Source organism: Nicotiana tomentosiformis, chromosome 2 (assembly GCF_000390325.3).
Source record: "Nicotiana tomentosiformis chromosome 2, ASM39032v3, whole genome shotgun sequence".
NCBI classification, from domain to species: Eukaryota; Viridiplantae; Streptophyta; class Magnoliopsida; order Solanales; family Solanaceae; genus Nicotiana; species Nicotiana tomentosiformis.
This window is the reverse complement of record NC_090813.1, coordinates 28,131,711-28,151,810: the sequence shown is the minus strand read 5'-3', so window position 1 is coordinate 28,151,810 and position 20,100 is coordinate 28,131,711. Positions and strand designations below refer to the sequence as shown.

The window sequence follows — 20,100 nt, the reverse complement described above, 5'->3', positions numbered from 1 at the left end:
TGCGGAAATGCCTGGGCAGTGTTAAAAACGTGAGTTTCCGAGATTTTTCTCATTTTGGTCATTTTGGAGCTCGGTTTGGGTGCTTTTGGAGAGGAATTTTTTCTACACAATTTGGGGTAAGTGTTCTTGACTCCCTTGTGATTATATTTCATGAATTAATCTTTATTTTTGGTGTAAGATTATCGAATCTTCAAGAGAAATAGAAGAACATTTCTATAATGTCACAAAATAAATTTTTTGTGTTTGAATACCGATTCGGAGTCGGATTTGAGTGAAATTAGTATGGTTGAACTTTGTAATTGGATGGGTTGTCGTATTTTGTGAGTTTCGTCGGATTCCGAGACGTGGTCCCCACGGGTGATTTTTGGGGCGTAATTTAGGATTTTGTGGAAAATATTAGTATTTTGATATGGAATTAATTCCTATAAATTTTATGGGCTGAATCAAATTAATTGTGACTAGATTCGAGCCGTTTGGAAGTTGATACGCGCATATTGGAATTTCTGGAACATTGTTTAGCTTGCTCGGCATTGGATTTGGCTTGTTCTAGGTAAGTAACTCTTCTAATCTTGGAGCTGAGGGTATGAACCCTGAATATATGTATTATGTGAATTGTTGGGATGTGACGCACATGCTAGGTGACAGGCGTGTGGGCGTGCACTATAGAAATTGTGACATAATTATTTTTGTGGAATTTTGTAGTTAAATAATCTTGGCATTTTCCATGCAGTTTTATGTGTTAAAGAAATTGAGCTGAAAAGCATATTAAAAATCATGTTGAGGCTATGTGTCAGTATTATTGGGACCCACAAAGGTCATATTACTGTGAATTATTTGTTTTAAATTGAAAATTCATACTCACTCATATTCATGTCATTACATATCATATCTCAGTCTCTGTTGTTAATTATTGATACATCATATCATCATTTTTGGGCTATTTCATGATATTGTGAGCCCATGAGAGAGAGACTGGAGAGATTAATGACTGAGTGAGGCTGAGGGCCTGATTGTGAGGATTATTATGTGGATCGGGGTTGCCCGCCTGCAGCAGGCCTTATAGGATTTATTATAGCACGTGAGTTATCCGTGCAGCACATGAGTTGTCCGTACGGATCCAGATATTATTATAGCACGTGAGTTATCCGTGCAGCACTTGAGTTGTCCGTACATATCCAGATATTATTATAATACGTGAGTTGTTCGTGCAACACGTGAGTTGTCCGTGCAGATTATAGCGTTTAGGCTGTAGGAGCCCCTCATGAGTCTGAACAACCCCAGTGAGCGCAGGTACCTACTGAGTGCGAGTGCCGAGTGCGAGTGTTGAGCGATTGGGAGGAATGAGTGACTGGGAGGACTGAGTGAAATGATACTCTGAGAGTATGCATATGATTTTATCACTGAGTTGCATCGCATTGACATGCACACATTACATACATGCATAGAGATGTATTTTCCTCATGCTGTACAGTATCACATCATTTATGATTTCTCACACATGTTGACAGATGGGCATAGTGAAGCATTTGTTTTACACGGGTTATCTGGAAAGAAAATAAAATATCTCATTTATTATTGAAAGGATTTTGAAAAAATTACTGTTTTCAAACTTATTCATATTTTTGACAATTTCGGTAAACGATTTGGGTTTTTCACTGATGTACTTGAAATGAAGAACTATTTTTAGAAAATCATGATTTAGCTGAGCATTTTATTTCTGAGTTACTTCTTGTATTATTTGCTTTATGTTGTTATGGAATATTGTGGACTATTGGTGTGGGACCCGACCTTGGTAAAAGCTCGTCACTACTTTCAACCTAAGGCTAGGTTTGTTACTTACTCAGTAAATGGGGTCGGTTGTACTGATACTACACTTCTGCACATTGGGTGCAGATGTTGGCTGATGTTATTGATGTGCTCGATGGTTGCCGGATTTGAAGATGTACATGCGTTCCTGTTGTAGCTGCCTCTTGTTCATGATAGCCTTAGAGTTATAAAAGATCTGTTTATGTACTATTCAAACAGACTATGTATTTATTTCATCTCCGCTTTGTAAACTCTATTCTTAGAAGCTCGTGATTTGTACTACCCGTTCTTGGAAAATGTATAAGATTAAGATCTTTAGTTACTTAAATTGCTTTAATAATTGTTATTGGAATTGGATAGTTGAAAGTGGCTTACCTAGCGGGTTGGGTTAGGTGCCATCACGACTAGTTGGATTTTGGGTCGTAACACTATCACAGATGGTCTCGAGTACATGCTACGGTGAACAGAACATGAACGATGACATCAAACATTGCAGAGTCCTTGAAGGCAGTAACCAAAGATGCAAGAGAGCTGTGCGTAGTTGAACTATTAGAGTACATGAGGGCTCTTCTTGAACGTTAGACTAATGAAAAGTTAGTGAATGCAAAGGGTACGTTCACATACCTTGGAAAAAAATACAACAAAGAGTTGGAGGATAACAGGACATTATCGCAGAAGATTAGAATAAGTTTTGGCCAATAACATCAGATCATTTATTTTATCAAACTAAATATATATTGATAATTGTAGACATGTTGTTGTATAATTTGTAGTTATTTTGTCTTTTATCTGTAGCTGACAACTTGTTGTGTGTTTGTAATAAAATTGTAGGTGAGGGCTTCAACAAATTACATCCATACTATGATAGATGGTGTGAAGCGCTTCATTGTTTGCCTTCAAAACAAGAGATGTAGTTGTGGACAATTCCAGCTTGATGAACTTATTGTCCACATGCTTTGACGGCTTTGAGACACATGAACGAGTCTTATGAAAACTATTGTTCTCCTTATTACACGGGGGAGAGACTTCTGCAGACTTATGAAATACCAGTAGACCCGCTTCCTGATGAAAGCAAATGGAATGTGCCACAACATATAGCAGAAGAAGTTGTAATGCCACCTACTAGGAAAAGGCAGCCAGGGAGACCTCAAAAATAAAGATACAAACCATATGATGAAATAAATACAAAGAAATACAAGGTTTCATGTGGAAACTGTGGACAAGAAGGGCATAACAAAAGATCTTGTAGGAATGCTCGCAAAAGGAAATAAGAATTGATATAGTATAAAAGAATTGTCTTTTAATGAGTACTATTGATGATAATATGTCCTTTAAGACATATTTAGTTATATTTGTTCTGTTCTGGAGAATTATAGTTGTGGTGTAATTGTGTTGCTAATTTGAATAAAGATTATCTCCTATAATGAATGTTTGGTAAACAGATTTCAACTCTTAATGCAATTAGTTTGTAGTTATTTTGTTCAAAAACTGGGTTTATTTATTAGTTTTAAGCTTTTCCTAACAACAATGTTAAAATTGAATAGATTATGTATTTTTGTATAGTAGTTGTAGACATAATTGTAGTTATGATGTAAAGAAATTATATAGTATCAATATCGAGATCAAGTACTAACAACTTTCAACAAAAAAAAAAGCCACAAATATTTTCTATCGTAAGTAGTAGAATTATGGACAAAATAACAAAATAAAAGGTGAAACAATTGTAGCACAAATATGCTACAAATAAATTGTAGCTGAATTGTTCTTAATAAATAATTTTCCTACAACTTTAGTATAATCCAGCTTCAACTAAACATTTTCACTATAATATTTTTACTGAAAAGGGCAACTATTTCTTCTTGTTCCGGACTCGTGGTCTCTCCCTCACAGCTGGTGCACCTCTTCTTCTTGCTAATCTCCCAGTCACCTCACTTTAACTAATTGCACCAAGCTCTTGTTGTTTTCTAGTATAATCCCATAGGAGCGCTCTATAGCATCTACGGTGTTGATCAATATCAGAAAGGTCTTCCTTTGAAATCGAGAGTTGTCCAATGCTGACATATTCTGCAAATGCCGCCACGTATACACCACAGTCACTGCAATAAATAATAGTGAAAAAGATTTAGCATTCAATGTAAAATACAATTGGTTAAATTGAAGAAAAAGCAGCACATACAGTGATCCCTCTTTTTGATGGGGCATCTCACTGACCAACCACTGAATGTCAAGAGGGTCAGTAACACCTTTTTCAATGTATGCCTTATGTTCTTGTAGTTGATGTATGGACGCTTTCCATATAAGCAGGTGCATGAAAAGTAGAGGGGGGGGGGGGTCATAATAGCAAACTTGTTGACAACAAATTCAATAAGTTTTTGATTACGTGAAGAGACCATAGAATCATAAACATATAGAACCCTATCAGTAATGTCAAACACAACCAACAACCAATGAAATTTCTCAATAATGTTTATGGGCATAATCATAAAATCAACTTTGTCCCATGCAACATTTGCAAGTAATCGGTACCCCAATATGTATTCTGATACGATGTCCTGGGTTTTGACAACAGTAAGCTTTTTATCGGCAGGGGGATTATTGTACCTCTCATAAATTTGTTCTATTCTAGTCTTGAACATACAGTCAGTGGTTGTAAATCGTGTTCTATTTTCAGGACCATACTTTCCTCTCTTCCTCAAATAGTATAAAATAATATCAATGTGCTACAAAAAAAATAGATTTCATAATTTCTCACTGTTGCATACAATTTAACTACAATTTTCAAACAAAAAATCTATAGATATCTAAAATAACATAATACTTCAGCTAATCATCAAATTCTGCCAGGGTATGAGTGTACCGTGTTGTTGAGGATTTGCCCGGGATGTGCCAAGGTATAAAATCAGTCTTTTTTATGAACTTTCTCCACTCCAAGATCAAATCACTGGTTGAGCTGGTTATCTTTTATAGTATAAGGCGCCTTCTTCTGGCTAAAGTTAAATCAATGATTTCAGTTGTATTGTGTTGTCAAGCTCATATGGAATAGGGGGACGTGGGTTCACCCCCGAGTACGTGTGTGGTAAGATGGAACAGTGATTTGATGGCTTGGAAATAACTCTTGGCACGTTCGAGGACGAACGTATGTTTAAGTGGGGGAGAATGTAACAACCCGACCGATCGTTTTGAGTTTTACAACTCTGTTTCCCTATTTACTGCTCAAATTACGATTTATAGTTGTTGTGTGACTTGCCGCGGCAATTGGTTCGGGTCCAGTGAGGTTTTGGAATGAATTGGAACACTTAGTTCCAAGGTTTAAAGCTTAAGTTAAAATAGTGACCGGATGTCGACTTATGTCTAAACGACCTCGGAATTTAATTCTAATAATTCCAATAGCTCCGTATGGTGATTTTGGACTTAGGAGCGTATCCGGAAAATTATTTGGAGGTCCGTAGTGAAATTAGGCTTGAAATGCCGAAAGTTGAATTTTTAGGAAGTTTGACCGGGGGTTGACTTTTTGATATCGAGGTCGGAATTCGATTGTGTAAATTGGAATAGCTTAGTTATGTCATATATGACTTGTGTGCAAAATTTGAAGTTATTCCGGATTGATTTGATGTATTTCGGCACAAGATATATAATTTGAAAGTTCAAAGTTCATTAGGCTTTATTGGGGTGTAATTCATGGTTTTAGCGTTGTTTGAGGTGATTTGAGGGTTCGACTAAGTCCGTATGATATTTTAGGACTTGTCGGTATATTTGGTTGAGGTTTCGAGGGGCTCTGATGAGTTTCGCGAGGGGTTCGGGTGAGTTCCGGGGGGTTAACGGATCATTTTTGGCCTTAGTGAGATTGCTGATATCTGTTGCTGCATTTTTCTGATTTTTCTCTTTCGCGTTTGCGAGTGGGCCCTCGCGTTCGCGAAGAGTGTTTTCTTAGTGTGAGGTTTTGTTCTTCGCATTCGCGAAGGGAAGGACGCGAACGTGAAGGTATGGTTTGTGTGTGCATCGCGAACGCGTGAGAGGTGTCGCGTTCGCGAAAAGGAGTGAGACGATTGGGGACCCCGAGATCTTGTTCTACGCGTTCGCGAGGTGGCGGTCGTGTTCGCGAAGGTCTGAGCTGGTAAAGCTTCGCGTTCGCGAAGTCGTGGTCACGTTCGCGAAGGGTAAGATTTGCAAAGCTTCGCATTCGCGACGACACGGTCGCGTTCGCGAATAGTTAAATTTTTGGGTAGTCGAGTTCGCGAAGAAGAAAAGCCTGGGCAGAAAGTTCAAGTTCAGAAAATGGGACTTCGTCCCATTTTCCATTTTTAACGATTTGGAGCTCGGATTGAGGCGATTTTTGGGAGATTTTCAGAGGAAACAACAGGGTAAGTGTTCTTATCTCAATATTGGTTAAATTACCCGAATCCATAGTTGTTTTTAACATTTAATTGGTGAATTAAGTTGGAAAATTTGTGAAAACCCTCTTGGTTTAATTTGGAGATTTGAGGGTCGAGTCGTTGTCGGATTTGAGTAAAATTTATATGGTTGGACTCGCGGTTGAATGGGCGTTAATATTTTGTAACTTTCGTGGGCCCCACGGGTGATATTTGGGGCGTAATTTTGAATTTTTGGAAAATATTAGTATTTTGATATGGAATTAATTCCTATAATTTTTGTATGCTGAATCAAATTATTTTGACTAGATTCGAGCCGTTTGGAAGTTGATACACACATAATGGGATTTCTGGAGCATTGTTTAGCTTGCTCGGCATTGGATTTGACTTGTTCGAGGTATGTAACTCTTCTAATCTTGGAGTTGAGGGTATGAACCCTGAATATATGTATTTCGTAAATTGTTGGGAGGTGACGCACATGCTAGGTGGCGGACGTGTGGGTGTACACTATAGAAATTATAACATAATTGTTTCTGTGGAAGTTTGTAGTTAAATGATCTTGGCATTTTTCATGCGATTTTATGAGTTAAAGAAATTGAGCTGAAAAGCATATTAAAAATCATGTTGAGGCTATGTGCCAGTATTATTGGGACCCACAGAGGTCATATTGTTGTGAAATATTTATTTTAAAATGAAAATTTATACTTAGTCATATTCATTTTATTGCATATCATATCTTAGTCTCTATTGTTATTTATTGATACATAATATCATCATTTTTGGGCTATTCTCATGACATTGTGAGCCTATGAAAGAGAGACTGGAGAGATTGATGACTGAGGGAGGCCGAGGGCCTGATTGTGAGGATATTTTTGGGATCGGGCTGCACGCCACAGCAGGCCATGTTGGCTTTATATATATTATACTATTGCACGTGAGTTGGCCATGCGGATCTATATATTATACTATTGCACGTGAGTTGGCCGTGTGGATCTATATATTATACTATTGCACGTGAGTTGGTTGTGCGGATCCAGATATTATTATAGCACGTGAGGTGGCCGTGCGGATCCAGATATTATTATAGCACGTGAGTTGGCCGTGCGGATCCAGATATTATTATAGCACGTGAGTTGGCCGTGCGGATCCAGATATTATTATAGCATGTGAGTTATCCGTGCAGCACGTGATTTATCCGTGCGGATCCAGATATGATATTATAGCACGTGAGTTATCCGTGCCGCACATGAGTTGTCCGTGCTTATAGCACTTGGGAAGTGCCAGCCCCTCATGAGTCTGTACACCCCAGTGAGCGCAATCGACTATAAACAGGGATCAGACTGCACGCCGCAACAGGTATTGTATAGCGCTGAGTGATTGAGTGTGCTGAGCACAGTGAGAGAGAATGCGAGACAATGAGATTGAGTACTCTGAGACTGTGAGTACATGAGTGCAATCTCTGAGATACATTGCATTGACATGCACACATGACATATATGCATAGAGATATGTTTTCCTCATGCTGTACAGTATCACATTATTTATGATTTTTCACACATGTTGACAGATGGGCATAGTGATGCATTTGTTTTACAGTGGTTATCTGGGAAAGAAAATGAGATATTTTATTTACTTTGGAAGAATTACTGTTCTCAAATTATTCATATTTTGGGCAACTTCGGCAAACGATTTGGATTTTCACTGTTGTATTTGAAAGGAAGAACTATTATTTTTGAAATCATGTTTCGGCTGAGCATTTTTATCTCTGTGTTTCTTCTGGTACTATTTGCTTTATTTTGTTATGGACTGTTGTGGACTAGTGATTTTGGACCTGACCTTGGTAGAAGCTCGTCACTACTTTTAACCTATGGCTAGGTTTGTTACTTACTCAGTACATGGGGTCAGTTGTATTGATACTACACTTCTGCACATTGTGTGCAGATATTGGCTGCCGTTGTTGCTGTGCTCGATGGTTGCGGGATTTGAAGATGTACCTACGTTCCTGTTGTAGCTCCCTCTTGTTCAGGGTAGCCTTAGATTTATATAAGCTCTGTTTATATATTATTCAAATAGACTATGTATTTATTTTATTTCCGCTTTGTACACTCTATTCTTAGAAGCCCATGATTTGTACTACCAGTTCTTGGGGAGATGTATTGGTTTTAGATATTTTTTTAAAATTAATTTTATTGGAATTGGATAGATGAAAATTGGCTTACCTAACGGGTTGGGTTAGGTGCCATCACGACTAGTGGGATTTTGGGTCGTGACAGGTTGGGGGAAAGAATAGGAGGGAGTAGAATGCTGCCCCCAAGTCGTCTCCGGAAGTCCTGGTGATGATCCCTCCTCCCGATCCGGCCATATATACCGTGATGATTGACGATGATGGAGAAACTAGCGAGGAGGGAGATTCTCTACATAGAAGACGATGACCTTCCTCAACTCAACAGACCACTCAATATGTTGAGTTAATTACACCAATCGAAGACGATGTCTCGGTGCTCTAGGGGAGTATGAAATGGTGTAAAATGCTAACTCCCGCTTCCGGATCCCAGTCACTGCGCCCGGTATTTTGGGGCTGAGTACCGGGTCCATTCCGTCTTCGGTTGATGAGAAACCAACAACGAGCACTGCGTTTGTCGCAACTACTTCTCACTCTTCAACACCATCAGCTTCATCTCCATCTTCACCAACTCTTCCACCAGCAACAACTACATCATCTCCACCGGCCGCATCTGTCCGAGAAGAAGATGTTCCTCTTCCCCAGTCACAGTTCATGGAATTTGGGGTAAAATTATGCTGCCTTCTCAGAAGATCCGCAAAGGAGGAGGAGTGTTACTCTCTCGGTCTCCACCGGATGCAATTGGCTATCTCGGTCGGTGGAACTTGCTAACTATCTGAAGCCTTTGGCTTCAGAAAAAGATTGAAAAAAGATACAGGCTCTCTCGGGAGAGTGTTTGTTGAACAATGCCATGCACAACTCCGCAGCGGTACATTCTTCACTTCTTTTGTCATTTCTTATGTCTTTGACTGAAAATATCCTGAGTTTGCCTTTCTTGTTTTGTAGGCCAATTTCCTTGCTTTCGAGGGCCTCCAGAGGTTGATTCGGGAAAAAGAAGAACTTACCTCCTCACGGGATCCAATTTTGGTCGAGCGGGAGGAAACTGCTGCCCGCCTCTCAGAATTGGAAGCCAAAGCTGTTGAGGCCGTTGTGTTAGAGACTCATTTGCAGAAAAACGAGCAAGAAGTGAAAACCTTTAGCCAAGAGATTGGCCCGCTGAGGGTTCAATTTGATGAGGCCAAGGCCAAATGGGCTGAAGTCCATAGTGATGTTCTTGATGTAACCGATTATGAGGTTGACTCCGCTAAGAGATTGACCAACCTAGAGGCAGCCTTGAATTCCAAAACTGAAGAGCTTGCTGCTGCTGGGGTGAAATATGCCTAATTGGAGAAGAAGTACAAGAAGACCATTGAGCATAATAAAATTTTCACATCAACTGTCCGCGAACTCGACATTAGCCTCAAGTCCATTAGATCCGCTCTAGAAAACCTTTCTTCCGAGGTTATCCAACTCAAAGAAGAACTTAAGTGCTGAGCGGCTTCCCTCGTTGTTGAGAAAACTTATGTTATGTAGAGCATGAGGAGAAAAACCTTGGAAGAGGATAAAACTGGTATTATTGACTTTGATGCCAAAATCGCTAAGTCTCGTGAGCTTGAGTTAGCTGCTAAAAAGGGTCTCCCGGTGGGGCCTGATGTTTCTAATTCTTCTGATTCTGGTTCCGAAACTTCAGGAACTGGAAGGCGACGATGTTGAAGGCCAAACTGATGAGGGCCAAGATGTTGAGCCATCGACGAATCTACCCACTTCCCCTGGAGGCGCGAACACTTCTCTTCCTCCGGGTTCCGGAGATGCAGCAGTTTAGCTTTTCCTTTTTTTCCCCAACTTTTGTATCTGTGTCGTTTCAGCACGTTTATTGTGAATAAAGACATATTTTGCTCAAGTATTGCATGAGTCTTTTGTTTTTGGTTTGAACATTTATGCAAGTTTTAATCTTTGCATTCTTTTTTGCTTAAGTGTTATGCGTAAGTTTTACTGTTTGCATCTTATTATGTAATGCCTTGGGTGTATTTTTCCCTAAAAGCATTTGGATTTCTGGCACAAGTTCTTTCGAAATCAACCCTTTATGGTGAGAGTTTTTATAAGATAGGGCCCTCTTATGTTTACAGTGCTCTTGAAGATGACGACTCCTTTTCATTATAACACTAGCATTTGAAGTACTTGTTTAACTTTAAAATGATAAAATCAATTCATCGGTCTCACAAGAAACAAGATGGAAAATAAAAGGACTTTACTTTATTCCTTTATTTTTCAAAAAGTATATATGCATTCGTTATGCTAAAAATAAATTGCCATTTCTTGTGGCTAACTTGTACAACTTGTTTCTACGGGGCTGACAGCACTGTCCCCAGCCCCGATGATACAACTATGTTCCTGGTTTTTGTGTTCCGTTCGACGTGGCAGTCATTGTTGCCGTACTCTCATATCATTCCCTCCGAGTGTTCGAATGCGAAGAATGCGAATTGGAACACTGGAAGTTTTGCACCTTCGAGGACCCTACTAATGAATTGCTAGACAATCTTTAGCTTGGTAACAAACTTTGCTTCCTCGTAGGAGTTTATGCTATCGAGCAAAATACATCTAACAATTCTCTAGTGGTTTGCACTTGTGAATGGTCGGGTAACCTTTTCTTGATAGCAAACTCACTTTCCCGGTGGGAATTTTGCTATCGAGCCAAAGATTATCTAACCGCTCTGGAGTGGTTATTCGCTTGTGTACCTTGATATTAAAGGTTTTATTGCTGCTGTTGAAACTTTCTGCTTAGTATGCTTTCTGTTGCTGCCTCGTTAAAAACCTTGCCCGGAAAACCCAATTGGGACAAAAACTGGACGAAGGGAAAAAGAGTGCAACACATACTTTCAGTACAAGTGATGTTTGTCAGCAATAATATCTCTTAAGGTGTGCCACATTCCAGTTGCTTGGAAACTTTTCTCCATCCTGATTCTCCAACTCGTATGAACCTTTCCTGGTGACAGCTGAAATCCAGTAGGGGCCTTCCCAGGTTGGACCTAGCTTTCCTGCATTGAGTTCCCGGGTGTTCTGAGTTACTTTCCTTAGAACCAAGTCTCCCATTTTGAAATAACGGAAGTTCGCTCTTCGATTATAATATCTTTCCATTCTCTGCTTCTGGGCTGCCATTCTTATATGTGCCAAGTCCCTGCACTCATCGAGTAGCTCCAAGTTGACTAACATCGCTTCGTTGTTCGTCTCTTCACTTGCCTGGAAATATCTCAAGGTATGCCCTTCTACTTCTATTGGAATTAAGGCTTCTGATCTGCACACAAGGAAAAAATGAGTTTCTCCCTTGCTCGATTTGGCCATTGTTCGGTACGCCCATAGCATTCCAGGCAGTTTCTCAGGCCATTTACCTTTAGCTGCTTCCAACTTCTTCTTGAGATTTTGTATAATCACTTTGTTCGTTGATTCCGCTTGACCATTTGTGCTCGAATGATAGGGTGAAGATGTGATTCTCTTGATTTTCAAATCTTCAAGGAACTTTGTGATCTTTGTGCCCATAAATTGTGGCCCGTTATCGCAGGCTATCTCTTTTAGTATTCCAAATCTGCAAATTATGTTCTCCCATAAGAAATCCACCACTTCACGTTTGCCAATCTTCTGATAAGGACCTATTTCAACCCACTTAGAAAAATAGTCAGTTAAAATTAAAAGAAATATTACCTTACCAGGGGCCAGCGGCAGTGGTCCAACGATATCTATTCCCCATTTCATGAACGACCATAGAGATAGAACTGAATATAATGGTTCTACTGGTTGATGTACTAGTGGTGCGTAGCATTGGAACTTATCGCATTTTTGCACGAAAGATTTGGCATCTTGTTCCATTCGGGGCAAATAATATCATGCCCTTACTGGTATTAAGGCTAAGGAATGTGCGCCCGAATTGTTTTCACATATCCCTTCGTGGACTTCTTGCATAACATAATTAGCTTCGGACGCTCCCAAGCATCGGGCCAGTGGGCCTTGGAAAGATTTCCTGTACAATTGGCTTCCTTTGAAGCTATATCGTGATGCTTTGGCGTGCAGTTCCCGAGACGCTTTGGAGTCTTCGGGCAACTTCCCGTGCTCGAGATAATTGATATCATTCCTCCAATCCCAGACCAGATTAGTCATATTTACCTCATAGTAGCTATCTGCGTCCAAAATCTGATATCTTCATTTCCGTTGATGAGCCGAGGTTAGCTAATGCATATGCTTCTGCATTTTCTTCCCTCGATATGTGAGGAATCGAACACTCCCGAAATCGAGCTAGTAGAGCCTGGACCTTCACTACATATTGTTGCATGTGCTCCTCTTTGGTTTCGAAGATCTTGTAAACCTGATTTACCACCAGCTGGGATTCGTATTTAATTTCTATGACCTTAGAATATAGTCCCCGGATCAATTGGAGTCCTACAATCAAAGCTTCATACTCTGCTTCGTTGTTAGATAAAGGACCGTTCTTATGGCCTGCCTTAGGGTTTCTCCCGAAGGCGTGGTTATTACTATACCAAGCCTGGACCCTTTTACGTGGGAAGCTACATCCGTAATTAAGGTCCAAACTCTTGATGTCGATTCTGACACCATCACTGCTTCTTTGGTTGCCAGAGGCAGAAACCCCAGACTGAAATCGGCCACAAAGTCGGCCAAAACTTGTAACGTAATCGCAGTCCTCGGTTTATACTCTATGTCAAATTCCCTCATTTTGATGGCCCATTTGGCTAATCTACCCGAGAGTTCGGGTTTGTGAAGGATGTTCCGCAAAGGAAAGGTGGTCACCATAGCTATCGAGTGACATTGAAAGTAAGGCCTCAGCTTCCGAGCGGTGACGAAAAGAGCTAAGGCCAGCTTCTCCAAATGCGGGTAGAGAGTTTCTGCTCCCTTTAAAATTCTACTAACGTAATAAATGGGAGATTGCGTACCTTCATCCTCACAGACTAAAACGACGCTTACCGCTACCTCCGTGACTGCGAGGTAAATAATAGTGTTTCATCTTCCTTCGGTTTTGATAGTAACAGAGGGCTTTACAATTACCTTTTCAAATCTCTCAAAACCTGCTGGCATTCCGGGGTCCATTCGAAGTTGTTTTTATTTTTGAGCAGTGCGAAGAAACGGTGGCATTTCTCTGATGATCAGGAAATAAACCTACTAAAAGCGGCCAATCTCCCTGTGAGCATTTGAACTTCTTTCACTCTTCATAATTGGTCCGGGATGTCTTCGATGGCTTTGATCTTATCGGGGTTTACCTCAATCCCTCTTTGTGATACCAGAAATCAGGGTTAAACTTCATGTTATGCTTCCTTAGGATGTCGAAAGTTTCTTGCAAATGCTTAAGATGATCACCTGCATTCAAAGACTTAACGAGCATATCGTCTATATAAACTCCCATAGTCTTCCCTATCTATTTTTCAAACATCTTGTTTACGAGCCATTGATAAGTGGCTCTAGTGTTCTTTAGCCCGAAGGGCATCACATTATAGCAATATGTGTCGAAAATCATTATAAACGAAGTCTTTTCCTGATCCTCCGGGTTCATCTTAATTTGATTGTACCCGGAATAAGCATCGAGGAAACTCATTAACTCGTGCCCGGCCATCGCATCAATCATTTAATCGATGTTTGGCAGTGGGAACGAGTCTTTTGGGTACGCCTTATTCAAGTCTTTATAATCTACACACATGCGAAGTTTATTGTTCTTCTTAGGAACTACTACTACATTAACTAGCTAGTCTGGATGCTTTACCTCCCGGATCGAACCGATATCAAGTAGGAGAGTCACATCTTCTTTGACTAATTTATTCATGGCCTCCGCAATATGGCATTTTTTTGTCTTACCGGAGGGATGTTGGGATCCAAGCTAAGCTTGTGTGCGGCCACTTCCGTTGGGATACCTGTCATATCCGCATGCGACCACGCAAAACAATCGGCATTATATTTAAGAAATTCAATAAAGCCAGACCTGAGCTCGGGGTGCAGTCCTGTCCCCATGTGGAATTTCCTCTCCAAGAACTTTTCAAACAATGCAACTTGCTCGAGCTATTCCGTAGTGGATTTTATTGCATCTTTCTCTTCTGATACTTGGAAATATCTCACCACTTGATAAGATTCAGACGCTTCTCCCCCTGGCTAACTTCACTCGATTCGGGAGCAGATGCCGGTTCCTGTAATTATTATGCCGCATGCTCCTTCCCTTTGCTATTGGAGACCGAAATCGCATTCATCTCCCTTGCCACTAGTTGGTCGTCTTTTATCTGTTTGATTCCTTCGAGTGCTGGGAATTTCAACAACGAATGATATGTTGATGGTACAACTCTCATCTCGTGCAACCGCGATCTTCCCAGAATAATGTTATAACCGATATCACCGTCCACCACTTCAAAAAGAATCATCTTCATCACCCCTTCAGCGTTCGTGGGCAGCAGGATCTCTCATCGAGTTGTCACGCTTGCGAGGTTGAATCCGATGAGGAGTTTTGTAGACAGAATTATTCTTACGTTAAGTTTGGCTTGCTCCAATATCCTCCATTGTATCATATTAGCCGAATGCGTTTGATTTTAAAATCTAGTATATTTAAAGAAATTACCAATGCGTCATTGTGCAGTAGCAACAGTCCGCATGTGTCCTCCTCCGTGAAACTGATGTCGTCTTCAGCGACTTCCCTGAGTCTCTTGCTATGGGTTATTCATACCTTCTTCTTTTTTTCTACCGAGAATGTGACCCCGTTGATCTCGTTCCCCCCGAAGATCATGTTGATCGTTTGGCACGGGGGTCTTCTCCTGTTTTTGAGTTCTCCGCATTATCAAGGTTGCGACCGTAAGTGTTCTTGGTCCGGTTACTTAAGAATGCTCTGAGATGGCCATTTTTCAGCAGTGTCGCCACCTCCTCCCACAGATGTAGGTAGTCCCTAGTCCGATGGCCATCCGTCCCGTGGTATATGTATTACAAATTAGGATCCCTCTGGCTGGGATCGGACCTCATCGGCTTTGAAAATCGTGCTTCTTTAATGTTCCTCACAGCCGATACCAACTCTACTATACTGACGTTGAAGTTTTATTCTGATAGACTGGGGTAGAAAGGATCAAGAGAACCTGACGTTTTCTTGTCCTGAAATGATTTGTTATTTCGACCACGATCAGCTCTTCTGTAGGTAGTTAACCTGTTTGCCGACCGGAAATCTCTGCCGCGTCCTTCTACCCATTTGTAGGGGAAATATTGGCCCCTCAAAGGTCATTTATCTAAGTCAAAATCGTCCTTTGATATTTTCTTATTCTTCTCCCGGCCTTTGGCAGACGTCAGAAAGCCAATCTGATCATCTTCAATCCTTATCTTGAACTCGTACCAGTTGTGAATATTAGCCCAAGTTGTTGCTTGGAATTCGAGCAAGCTTTCCTTCAATTTCTGGTAAGCATCAAAGCTTCTCAGATTCAGACCCTTGGTGAATGCTTCAGCCGCCCATTCATTCGGAACAGCTGGGAGCAACATCCTCTCCTTTTGGAATAGGGTGACGAATTCCCGTAGTAACTCGGACTCTCCTTGTGCAATTCTGAATATGTCGGCCTTTCGAGCCTGTACCTTTTTGGCCCCGGCATGGGCCTTAATAAAAGAATCTGTGAGCATCTCAAAGGAATATATGGAATGCTTGGGTAACAGTGAATATAATGTCAAGTCTCCCCTCATAAGGGTCTCTCCGAATTTCTTCAGCAAAACAGATACAATCTCGTGGGGAGCTAAATCGTTCTCCTTCACTGCCATTGTATAGGTGGTAATATGCTCATGAGGGTCTGAAGTCCCATCATATTTCGGCACGTCAGGCATTTTAAACCGCTTCGGGATCAATTCTGGTGCCACGCTTGGTTTATACGGCAACTGAGTATACTTCTTTGAATCCGGCCTTTTCAGCACGGGTGGTGCGCACAGGATTTGGTCCATGCGGAAGTTCACTCCCCTCATAAATCACAGGAGCTCTCTTTTAAAGGGATCGCTCTTGTTGTTATGACTGGAACTACTCCCCCCCCCCCCCCCCGCCTTATCAGAGTCAACCTCGCCACTCAGGGTCTTGTTGTCGACGCTCTGCGTTGCTTGATTTGCAGGAGTGCCAGGAGAAACGGGTACTCGTCCATTTGCGTTATTGGAAGCACCCGACAACGCGTGCTTTATTTCTTTTATAACCTTATCCTGCCGTGTGAGATGTCCTAGAATGATCCCTTGCTGCTTTTGCAGGACCCTTACCGCTTCAACAACATGCTCCTCTTCAGCATCATCGAGAGTCGCCTCCCGAACATGTCGCGGGTACCGCCTGGCATGGACCGGCGTAGCATTGTTTCTCTCATTGCGGGTGTCACTGATTGAATCCTCGTGCTGAGGCTGGTCTCCTTGGGCCTCAAGATTGTGTGTGTTGTTAACACTATTATCTGCCATTTTCTGTGAGTTTTTGCTAAGAACAAATAATCAAAACACGTTAGTAAAAGAGGTAAGGACCAACTTAATTACACTATTGTCTAGGCCCCACGGTGGGCGCCAAACTGTTTACCCATAAAATGATATAGTTGAATTTATACGTAATTTCTAGACAAGTGAATTAATTCGATCCTGAAATAATAAGAGAATTGAGGAAATACGTAATACTTAGCCTTAAGACGAATATGAAATAGTAGAAACAGTAAATCCGGGAGCAAGGTTTCTGGGCACAACAATAATAAAATCGAGAAATAAGAAGATAAAATTATACAAAGCTTTGAAAAGATTATAGTGTAAGTTTGTCAAAAAATTCGTGTCCTTTACAATGATAGTAGAGCTCACAATTTATAGCTGCACATAGTAAGGTCCTAGGATCATGCCCTTCTTTAATGTCAACTATGAGGGCAATTGAACAATGTGTAACGGTGAGCATAAATGACAAATTCTTTGTAACATGCAGTGTACTAAATGATGTAAAATATTCTCCATTGAATGCTACCGGGTGGTAGGTATTTAATATATTTTTATGAGCATTATTCTTTTCGGTGACAAATGGAACCGTTGTCTTAGGTTTTAACTATCCTCTGCCTTCGGCTCCACGCGTCACTTTCTTATGCTACCACCTAGCATAATATATTTTACCCTATACAGCTTGGTTGAGCCAGTTTCGCCAGTGGCGAAATCATAGTTAAAATAACACGGACTAACCAGTTTTCGTATTGGTAATTGAAAAATAGCCAGTATTTGCAAAGTCATTGAAAAATAGCCATTGTTTTGTTGAAACACGGAAAGTTCCAGCATAATATGCGGGATTATGGAGCTCATGCATATAAACTTCCAGCATATTATGATGAAACTGCAACACATTATAAAATTTCAGCATATTATGCCGGAAGTTCATATGTAAAAAATTCGAACTCCAACATATTATGCTGGAATATTTCGGGATTTTTAAGAGTATTTTATTCAGATTTTATCTTTAAATGAAAAGTGGCTAAATTTTAATTACTTTTGAAAATGTAGCTATTGTTTAATTATCTGTTGTAAATATGACTATTTCTGATTTTTTTTCTGAAATCACACTTACTAAGAGGAGTTCAATTGAATTTTCTTTATTGAAAATAGAACTTTGTATAAAGGGGGATTTTTCTTATTAGTATCTATATAAATTTGTGACATCATAGGCTAATCTCATATCGACAAAATATGGGAGAGATGTTGGGTATATAAGTAAACAGGTCTTAGATCTTAGTGACGCGTTTTAAAGCTGTCGGGCTTTGGCCCGAAGCAGACAATATTACTAGTGGACTGAAATATTACCTATGGTATCCGAGCCACTCCGCGTGCAATCTTGAACAGTAGTGGGGCAAACCTCAACGGGGATGATGAGTCCCTACCTAAGAGGGGGTGTATATGACACCCTAGGCGAATCTCATATCGACAAAACACGAGACCTTAGACCCTAGTGACGCATTTTAAACCAGTGAGGGCCTAAGCCAAAAGCGGACAATATCACTAGTGGGCTGAACTGTTACAAAATTATTAAATTTTCTGAACAAAATCATGTTTTTGAACCGCGTTAATGAAATTTTAACTTTTTCAACACATGCCTAGACTAGGCATTAAGGCTCCCACAACAATTAAGAGCACGTTTGGACATAAGAATTTTTTTTTTTTTTCAACAAATTTTTACTTTTTTTTCGAAATCCGTGTTTGTTCATAAAATTGTCAATTTTCACTTGAAAATGTATTTTGGAATTTTTCGAAATTTTGAAAAACTCCAAAAAGTTATTTTTCAAAATTCACTGAGATTACTCATAAAACTTCAAAAACAACCCAAAATTATATCCATGTCCAAATACAATTCTAATTTTCAAATACTATTTTCACTTGAAATTTTTTTTTATTTTTTTTTGGAATTTTACAATTCTTATGTCCAAACGCCCACTAAAATTATTGGTGCCGAACCTAAGGTGGTTTACGGGATTCCCCAAAACCTTTGAACTGTTGTTTCTAATAATTTCGATTAGTTGTATGAGGCACAAAATAAAGTTTTTAGTATAATGCGATGACATACTTTGTTTTGACTTTTGAGCTGGACGTGTCAGTTAAGCGGGTTGTTGTGATTATGTTTTTCTTGAGCCGATGGTTTATCGAAAACAATCTTTTTACCTTTACAAGGTGAGGATAAGGTCTGCGTACAGACTATTCGCCTAAAACCCTACTTGTAGGATTGTACTGAGTATGTTGTTGTTGTTGTTGTTGTTGTTGTTGTTGTTGCATTTGTTAAGCGGGCTTGGCACTAGGTCCAAATTTACTTCAAACATGTTTTACGTTTTCATACTCATCTCGACTCTGATCATCACACTCAATAAGACAAAGGATGTTTTCATTCCTATACACTATTTGAAACATTATTACGAAAAATATTCATGTATTGGTATTTATCTTACCTAAACATATTTTAGTTACAAAATATATATACAATCTACATTAAAAGGCTTTCAATCCACTATTTGTACCTTCAATCAAGAGATTTAATTACATCATTTTATTTTTTTCTCTCCTATCTCCCCTCTTCTCTCCATATTCTCTCTTTCTCCCCATATCTCGAATAAACGGAGTGCTTTGAATAATAACGAATTTCCCAAAAGCATTTGAAACCTGGGCAGGATGCTTCTCCCTGGAAGTACGAGTAGCTACCCATTCCTCTAGAAATTCCTGGTTATTGGTTACAAGTAAAAAGCTTTCTCAATAAGTTAAGTAGCGAAATATATAGAATATTGAGGAGCAGTCCTATTCCTTTGTGTCACATATGTCAATATAAGATAATATAAAGAGCTTAATTACTTGCATATTAAATTAGTAACGAGAAAGAGAATAACAAGAAGTTTGTGAGCTCATGATATGCAAAGATGGCATGAAGTGTGAGATAAGACAGGCAGCAACCTCCAGGAAGGAAGTAAGGAGAGGACGAGGAATATGAGCGAGGAAGCACATGGAAGATGGAAAGAGCCATTGCGAATTATTAAAATGTATGCTCTTCTTCCCAAATACTTTGAATAATAACTCGGAGTTAAGTTACGACGCATTACTTTTGGCCATTACACAGCATCTATCCATTTGATATACAATTACAACTTTCATATATTATTTCTATCCAATTATATACAATTATAATATCATACCACTTAAATATAATTTTTATACAATATGTCTTGTATATTTTGTATCTGATTTATACATAGTAAAAATAAATTTCATACAACTAATTATGTATTATACAACTTATCTACAATTTATCTACAACTTATCTATAATTTTCATATATTATTTCTACTCAGTTATATA

At 39.7% G+C, this 20,100-nt stretch overlaps 1 protein-coding gene across 1 annotated transcript; it reads right to left on the bottom strand.

Moving 5' to 3' along the window:
* Nucleotides 1-15,519: 15,519 nt before the first annotated feature.
* LOC138904523 (uncharacterized) lies at nt 15,520-16,107 on the bottom strand. Its single transcript, XM_070193029.1, has one exon. It carries the CDS (start codon nt 16,105-16,107, stop codon nt 15,520-15,522), a length of 588 nt encoding a protein of 195 aa, XP_070049130.1.
* Nucleotides 16,108-20,100: the final 3,993 nt, after the last annotated feature.